Genomic DNA, 10,000 nt, shown 5'->3' with positions numbered 1-10,000 from the left:
TGTGAGTTTGAGGGATTATAGAAGGTGATCAGACGGCCTATTGGTGTTAGATGATTGTTGGCTGGAGATCAGATGAAGGTTAACAGGTGTTCGACAGGGTGTTAGAAGTAGGTCCAATGGTCATCAGTAGAAAGGGTTGGCTATCTTTCATCTTTGATAGCGACACTATGAATTCGATGCCGGTTCCTGATCGATAGCGGTTTTAAGAAGATAACATTACACATGATCTCAGAGAAGCTTTGGGTTTTATTTTTTCAGCTTGTTAACACTTTTCTTCAGAGCCACTACACAAAGAAACAAAATGTAATCAACACAATATATAAACAGTTTTAATCCCAGTTTTAATTAAGTTCGAGCAGTTCTAAGTCAGTACATGTGAGGCACAATGCGGCTTAAGATCTTTGAATCACACAGCAGTTCTTCTTGACTGATACTGTCCCCAGCAGTGGAGCATGTACGCTCTCAGGGTGTGGATGATGCCTGCAAACAGCAATGCCTCGTTTCCAAATCTGAAAGCATTGGCAGTGTCCTTTATGTCCCACCACCAGGTTACTGGACTTACTGAGGACTGAGTAGATGGAAGCCGTCGGTACTGATTCATCTCTGTCTGAATCTTCTCTGTAGTGATGCTGACAGTGGTTCTGTGTTCTTACTTCAACTGCCATGTCCTCCATAGCAAACAGCAACATAGCGCTTTTGCCTTTTCTATAAACAAATAAGTAAAGAAAATTATAAAACAATAGAAAGTTAATTTCCTTTTAAAAATAAATGGAAAAAAAGTAGGATGTCTTTATATTTTCTTACCCGTGATGTTGCTGCAGATGCACATCTTCATCAGATGAGCCGTGATCTTGGTCACCTGCTCTCTCTTGTTCTATCCCCTGTTCTATCTGCTCGCTCGGAGTCTGTATTGAATAGAATATGAAGGTCACGTACGCTGATCTACAATCCAATAAGAATTAACACCTGAGGTCCTTCTCATCAGCTCCTCCTCCAGTCCGGTCCACACTTCATCTGCCACTTTTCACTTGAATCTGGGATCCTAGTCTGTGCCCTCTCTCAAAACAAAAACAGTCCCTAAGTCCATGAATAATCATAGAAGAACACAGGTAAGAACTCAGATGGAATACTCTACACACCTGGAATCTTTTTGAGAGGTCATTCCAGATAGTGTCTTTGTGAAGGAGGAGTTTCCTTCATTAAAAGTGGTGCTGAAGTTTATTTAAGATCGGCAGAATCTGACCCAAGGTTGGGCTGTGTGTGAGAAGATGCAGCTTCTCTTTAAGGTCAGGTGTAACCAGGCTGGATCAGCCACACCACCATTGCTCTGATCCTTCCTGCTCACTCTGAGACTGAGGGTATAGTGTAACGATCTGAGCAGCAATATTGAGTGTGAGAGCAAAGCAGCACATTTTTTAATACTCATCTTTTTTACTGCTACATCGATGTTTGCTGCATTATCCCTCATCACAGCAACTACTCTGTCCTTTATATTGAATTCATCAAGCATATCTGCTTTCTCCTGCTGCAGTGTCTCCTTTCTGAGATGTTTACTGCCCTTGTATGTAGGTCTTTCTCTTTCATGGAGCTCTCCCACATATAGTGGATCCACACTGGCAGGAAGTGGTCCTGTGCAACACTGTTCCAGCCATCAGCAGTCACAGCCACATCCCTCACATCTTCGAACTTTACGTTTTATTTTTCTACTGCATACCATGCAGGTATCTGAGAGTGCGTCTCAGCTGGGGGACTGATATCTGGGGTTTAAGGTGCTTATCATCTCCCTATAGTTGACATTTAACACAAAACATAAAATAGCAATGTTTTATCATTGTTGCTTATTATAAAAGGTTAAAAGAAAAAATGTAAGTTAAGAGCCTACCTACAAACCTGGCCAACAACCTTAATCATAAAGTGACACCACCACTTACAGCTTCCGTACCTCCACCATGGAGCCTCCACTGTAGAAAAACGGCAGCAAACTAACAATAAACTTTGTGACAGACATGTGCATTCGTCTTCTCTTTCTTTATTCATTTGTCCTTTTTCTGCCAATGTAAATGGATTAACACATGATGGTCTCCTAATTCCAGGGTCAGCAGGAGCAGAAGCTATAACATTAATGTGAAAATTAAATTATAACTAAATTGTTAATGCAGCCAAGGATAAGGACATTTAAACACAGCATGACAAGTTTAATGGGAGTTAAACCTGATCAGTTACTGTTAACCTTAAAGCATTTTTAACATTAATTTAATTAGGTATCTATAGCCATTAAAGCAGTACCATAATTTCCGGACTACAAAGATGTTTATTTTGAACATAAATACGCCGCACCTGTCTATAAGCCGCAGGTGTCTACACTGAATCTAATGAACTTTACACAGGCTTTAAAAAAAGACAGTGTCTGTTACACGGCTTGTATCTAAACAGTAGCCTACCAAGAAAGTCATTGTTCACTGTCTTCCTCACAACTATTTCTCTCGGGAGTTTATCTTTTGGCATCGTCGTGCGTTTAAAAATCACCATCGGTGAAGCTTTTCTCCCGATGCAGTGCAGCTCAGAACACAGGTGAAGTGTGTTTTCATGCCCGGTTGTTTTCAGCGTGACGAATGATTCACATTTCCTGTAGACAGTCCGAGTGAGCGGCAGGTCAAACCTCAGAGGAACATCATCCATATTTATGATGTGGTGCGGCCCGATTCAGTGGGAGCGCATCTGATTAATATAAAGAGTTTCATTGGTTCACCTGAACCCGTTCTGCAATTTCATTGGTCTAATGTTATGGGGTTCAGTTTTTTGGCTTGAAGTTTGTGAAACCGAGGAAAAACCATAAATTAGCCGCTTCATTGTTTAAGCCGCGGGGTTCAAAGAGTGGGGAAAAAGTAGCGGCTTATAGTCCGGAAAATACGGTATTTAACTTTACATAGTTTAGGTCCTATAAAAAATACTTCAACTTAAAAAGTACACAGGCATGTAGCACTACAAGTTCTCAGATTTTGTGTTCATCAGTAATGGCTTCATCAGTAATGCAGGAGGTCTCTTGTGGTGGGCATTCTGGGGCAGGAACATGCTGAGCGGATGACTGCACCAGCTCGGTCCTCTTGCAGTCGAACACGGAGCAACTTCCTGCTTCGTTTAATCCGTGCACGGTCAAATGCCTCAAATGTGTTTCCCGTCTTGGCAGCAATTATTTTATTGTAAATATCGCATCGCACGCTATTGTCCTCGACCTTGGCGAAATGTAGCCACACTTTTTTGATCGTTTAAACATCTTTTAAATCTATGCTATGGGACTTGGGACAGTAAGTTACACTACAGCCTCACGTGTGAGACGCGTGTTTAGGCGAGTGGGCGTAACTGGCGTAAACTATTATTTTTCTCTGTGCCTCGCCACAGCCAATCACCAGCCTTTGATTTGAGCACGTCAAACATGCTGCACATTTACTGGCTCACTGATGTTGACCAGCATAAACCCATAGGTATCGAAATTTGGTATCAAACTAAAATGAATTTTCTGATACTCAAAAAAAAAACCCAGTCCTATCAGTAGAAGGCTGGACAGGTTGAAGGTCAATAGATGGGTGTTGGATTAAGATTGGACAGGAATCTAACATCGATGTAAAAGGAAAATGCTGAGATGTTCTTGCAGTGTGAACTGCAGCTCCTGTTAAAGCACTGAGAAACGGGGAAAGTGAGAGTCATTAGGGGAAGTGAGTGAGGGCATGATGGAAGCAGGATTAGAACACAGGCTGGAGTCAGTACTGTCTCTTTCCTCCAGGTGGCAGTGCAGAGGGTGGCAGGTCTAATTACCTTTTTCCTCTCTGTGTCTCTAACCAAAGGAAACTAATATTTGTGATTGTTTTATTTTTGTTTGGTTTTACTTCTTCACCACTGAAGGCCGAGTGTGAACAGGTGAAGATCAAGGTACATTTAACACCAGTTTAATCTTTATAGCATTATTTTTTTAAATAACACAAACAACACAAACACCTACTCACACAATATATATATACACACATACATACAGTGGTGTGAACAAGTGTTTGCCCCCCTTCCTGATTTCTTATTTGTTTGCATGTTGGTCACACTTTAAAGTTTCAGATCATTAAACTAATTTAAATATTAGTAAAAGAGATCACAAGTGAACACAACATGCAGTTTTTAAATGATCTGAAATATTAAAGTGTGACCAACATGCAAACAAATAAGAAATCAGGAAGGGGGCAAACACTTTTTCACACCACTGTGATATTATTATGTGACACACATTATATACTACCCACATAGTGTCTCAGAGTCTCACTTTCAGTGTCTGAGTCTTAAAGTCTCACTCGGTATGAACATGATCTGCATGTCACACCGTTCTCTCGCTAACAGTAGCTAACTACATACAAACTCTGTAGCGTTCATGTGGTTCATATCTCCCTGGATAATTCAAATGTCATACAAACTCCTATTACCACGTCATCAGGTTCAGCGTTCCTATTGGTTCTTACTTTGCAAGTTACTAAATGTGTCTCAGACAAAAAATCGTCTCCAAAATCAAACAGTGTGTACCTGGGTTTAGAGTCTGTGTCTCAGTCTGTGTCTCAGTCTGTGTCTCAGTCTGTGTCTCTGTGTCTGAGTCTCAGTGTCTGTTTGGATTTCAGTGTCTGTCTGTGTCTCAGAGTCTGTGTCTCAGAGTCTGTGTCTCAGAGTCTGTGTCTCAGAGTCTGTGTCTCAGTGTCTGTTTGGATTTCAGTGTCTGTCTGTGTCCCACTTTCAGAGTCTGTGTCTCGGAGTGTCTGTGTCTCGGAGTGTCTGTGTCTCGGAGTGTCTGTGTCTCGGAGTGTCTGTGTGTCTGGAGCAGCAGCAGTGCCTCATGAAGCATATGGAGGTGGAAAGATTCATCTCTGTAGGCTTTAAGAGAACTGGCTGAGATCAGACCTGGTTTCCTCTTGAAGCACAGGGATATCACTTACTAATGTAAATATAACATGTATAACACATTTCTGTGTGTGTGTGTGTGTAGGGCAGTAAGGTGCAGACGAGGGTGGGTCTTCTCATGCTCCTGTGTACGTGGATCAGTAACTGCCCTATTGCTGTTACACACTTCCTCCACAATCAGGAGAACGTCCCCTTTGTATCCTTTTTGTGTGTGTGTGTGTGTGTGTGTGTGTGTGTGTGTGTGTGTGTGTGTGTGTGTGTGTGTGTGTGTGTGCGTGCGCGTCGTGTGTTTCTTTAACCTTGTGTGTAGCTGACTGCTCAGATCTCGGAGAACCTGGGCGAGGATGAGAGGCTGGTGCAGGGTCTGTGTGCTCTCCTACTGGGAATCTGCATCTACTACAACGACAACTCGCTGGAAAACTACACCAAGTATGACCCAGTGTCCACCCCCCCCACCACCACCCCTCTTGCCCTCTTGCACCCTCTCTAGTGCACTTACCCCTGATGCAGAATAAAATGTGTTTGTGTACCAGACTAATGTGTGCGTGTGTGTGTTTTGTGTCAGAGAGAAGCTGAAGCAGCTGATTGAGAAGAGAATCGGGAAGGAGAACTTTGTGGAAAAACTTGGCTTTATCACCAAACACGAGCTGTACTCTCGCGCCGCTCAGAAACCTCAGCCCAGCTTCTCCACGCCCGAGCACATGCTGTTCGACCACGAGTTCACCAAACTGGTCAAAGAACTGGAGGGTTCGTTTCACCACCTTCTCAACACCATCTCACAACCTTCTCATCACTATTTTACCACCATCTCACCACCTTCTCAACCCCATTTTACCACCATCTCACCACCTTCTCACCGCCATTTTACCACCTTCTCAACACCATCTCACCACCTTTTCACCAACATTTTATTACCTTCTCACCACCATTTTATTAACATCTCCTTCTCAACACCATCTCACCACCTTCTCACCACCATTTTACCACCTTCTCACCGCAATTTTACCACCTTCTGACCACCTTCTCAACACCATTTTACCACCTTCTCAACACCATCTCACCACCTTTTCACCACCTTCTCAAAACCACCTCACCACCATTTTACCACCTTCTCACCACCTTCTCAACACCATCTTAACACCTTCTCATCGCCATTTTACCACCTTCTCACCACCATCTCACCATCTTCTCACCACCGTCTCCCAACCTTCTTACCACCATCACCTTCTGACTGTCTGCAAAACATTCGTTTACCGATACTGACAGTGTGTGTGTGTGTGTGTGTGTGTGTGTGTGTGTGTGTGTGTGTGTGTGTGTGTGTGTGTGTGTGTGTGTGTTGTAATACAGGTGTGATAACGAAGGCTGTACACAAGTCCAGTGAGGAGGAGAAAAAGGAGGAGGAGGTGAAGAAAACGCTGGAGCAGCACGACAGCATCGTCACTCAGTACAAAGAGCTGATCAGAGATCAGGTACAGCCGATTGGAAACACCTGATTGGATCAGGAACTGATCAGGGGGGGTGGCTAATGTGTGTGCAGGAATATAAACGTGTGTGTGTGTGTGTGTGTGTCAGGATGCTCAGCTGACCGAGTTGAAGGAGCAGGTACAGCTGTTGACACGTCAGAAAGAGCAGATGGACATCACCATCACACAGCAACTATCTCAGATCCAACAACACAAAGACCAGTATAACATCCTCAAACTTAAACTGGGTACATACTCACACACACACACACACACACACACACACACACACACTCCCTCACCAGTACAACATCCTCAAACTTAAACTGGGTACATACTCACACACACACACACACACACACACACACACTCCCTCACCAGTATAACATCCTCAAACTTAAACTGGGTACATACTCACACACACACACACACACACACACACACACTCCCTCACCAGTACAACATCCTCAAACTTAAACTGGGTACATACTCACACACACACACACACACACACACACACACACACACACACACACACACACACACACACACTCCCTCACCAGTATAACATCCTCAAACTTAAACTGGGTACATACTCACACACACACACACACACACACACTCCCTCACCAGTACAACATCCTCAAACTTAAACTGGGTACATACTCACACACACACACACACACACACACACACACACACACACACACTCCCTCACCAGTATAACATCCTCAAACTTAAACTGGGTACATACTCACACACACACACACACACACACACACACACACACACACACACACACACACACACACACTCCCTCACCAGTATAACATCCTCAAACTTAAACTGGGTACATACTCACACACACACACACACACACACACACACACACACACACACACACACACACACACTCCCTCACCAGTATAACATCCTCAAACTTAAACTGGGTACATACTCACACACACACACACACACACACACACACACACACACACACACACACACACACACTCCCTCACCAGTATAACATCCTCAAACTTAAACTGGGTACATACTCACACACACACACACACACACACACACACTCCCTCACCAGTACAACATCCTCAAACTTAAACTGGGTACATACTCACACACACACACACACACACACACACACACACACACACACACACACACACTCCCTCACCAGTACAACATCCTCAAACTTAAACTGGGTACATACTCACACACACACACACACACACACACACACACACACACACACACACACACACACACACACACTCCCTCACCAGTACAACATCCTCAAACTTAAACTGGGTACATACTCACACACACACACACACACACACACTCCCTCACCAGTATAACATCCTCAAACTTAAACTGGGTACATACTCACACACACACACACACACACACACACTCCCTCACCAGTATAACATCCTCAAACTTAAACTGGGTACATACTCACACACACACACACACACACACACACTCCCTCACCAGTATAACATCCTCAAACTTAAACTGGGTACATACTCACACACACACACACACACACACACACACACACACACTCCCTCACCAGTACAACATCCTCAAACTTAAACTTGGTACATACTCACACACACACACACACACACACACACACACACACACACTCCCTCACCAGTACAACATCCTCAAACTTAAACTGGGTACATACTCACACACACACACACACACACACACACACACACACACACACACTCCCTCACCAGTACAACATCCTCAAACTTAAACTGGGTACATACTCACACACACACACACACACACACACACACACACACACACACACACTCCCTCCCTCACCAGTACAACATCCTCAAACTTAAACTGGGTACATACTCACACACACACACACACACACACACACACACACACACACACACACACACTCCCTCACCAGTACAACATCCTCAAAATTAAACTGGGTACATACTCACACACACACACACACACACACACACACACACTCCCTCACCAGTACAACATCCTCAAACTTAAACTGGGTACATACTCACACACACACACACACACACACACACACACACACACACACACACACACACACACACTCCCTCACCAGTACAACATCCTCAAACTTAAACTGGGTACATACTCACACACACACACACACACACACACACACACACACACACACACACACACACACTCCCTCACCAGTACAACATCCTCAAACTTAAACTGGGTACATACTCACACACACACACACACACACACACACACACACTCCCTCACCAGTACAACATCCTCAAACTTAAACTGGGTACATACTCACACACACACACACACACACACACACACACACACACACACACACACACTCCCTCACCAATACAACATCTTCAAACTTAAACTGGGTACATACTCACACACACACACACACACACACACACACACACACACACACACACACACACACACACACACACACTCCCTCACCAGTACAACATCTTCAAACTTAAACTGGGTACATACTCACACACACACACACACACACACACACACACACACTCCCTCACCAGTACAACATCTTCAAACTTAAACTGGGTACATACTCACACACACACACACACACACACACACACACACACACACTCCCTCACCAGTATAACATCCTCAAACTTAAACTGGGTACATACTCACACACACACACACACACACACACACACACACACTCCCTCACCAGTACAACATCCTCAAACTTAAACTGGGTACATACTCACACACACACACACACACACACACACACACACACACACACACACTCCCTCACCAGTACAACATCCTCAAACTTAAACTGGGTACATACTCACACACGCACACACACACACACACACACACACTCCCTCACCAGTACAACATCCTCAAACTTAAACTGGGTACATACTCACACACACACACACGCACTCACACACACACACGCGCGCACACACACACGCGCGCACACACACACACACACACACACACACACACACACACACACTCCCTCACCAGTACAATATCCTCAAACTTAAACTGGGTACACACACACACACACACACACACACACACACACACACTCCCTCACCAGTACAATATCCTCAAACTTAAACTGGGTACACACACACACACACACACACACACACACACACACACACACTCCCTCACCAGTACAACATCCTCAAACTTAAACTGGGTACACACACACACACACACACACACACACACACACACACACACTCCCTCACCAGTACAACATCCTCAAACTTAAACTGGGTACATACTCACACACACACACACACACACACACACACACACACACACACACACACTCCCTCACCAGTACAACATCCTCAAACTTAAACTGGGTACATACTCACACACACACACACACACACACACACACACACACACACACACACACACACACACACTCCCTCACCAGTATAACATCCTCAAACTTAAACTGGGTACATACTCACACACACACACACGCACACACACACACTCCCTCACCAGTACAACATCCTCAAACTTAAACTGGGTACACACAC

At 44.3% G+C, this 10,000-nt stretch overlaps 1 protein-coding gene across 7 annotated transcripts in view; it reads left to right on the top strand.

Annotated features, from left to right (window-relative positions):
• Positions 1-10,000, top strand: part of uso1 (USO1 vesicle transport factor) — a 73,887-nt gene that overhangs the window by 14,809 nt on the left and 49,078 nt on the right. For 4 of the 7 annotated variants that reach the window (XM_083538921.1, XM_083538919.1, XM_083538920.1 and 1 more), the window contains 5 exons: positions 5,015-5,125; positions 5,240-5,358; positions 5,495-5,676; positions 6,277-6,398; positions 6,502-6,640. In XM_083538921.1, the coding sequence (XP_083395047.1) occupies positions 5,015-5,125; positions 5,240-5,358; positions 5,495-5,676; positions 6,277-6,398; positions 6,502-6,640 (673 nt within the window). Of the gene's footprint in view, positions 1-3,900; positions 3,928-5,014; positions 5,126-5,239; positions 5,359-5,494; positions 5,677-6,276; positions 6,399-6,501; positions 6,641-10,000 lie in introns of all 7 variants that reach the window. The other 3 variants (XM_083538916.1, XM_083538917.1, XM_083538915.1) reach the window with 1 other exon arrangement.

This window comes from Silurus aristotelis (assembly GCF_946808225.1).
Source record: "Silurus aristotelis genome assembly, chromosome: 4".
In the NCBI taxonomy this organism is placed as follows: Eukaryota; Metazoa; Chordata; class Actinopteri; order Siluriformes; family Siluridae; genus Silurus; species Silurus aristotelis.
The sequence above is the reverse complement of the archived record's forward strand: the minus strand, read 5'-3'. Positions and strand labels throughout refer to the sequence as shown.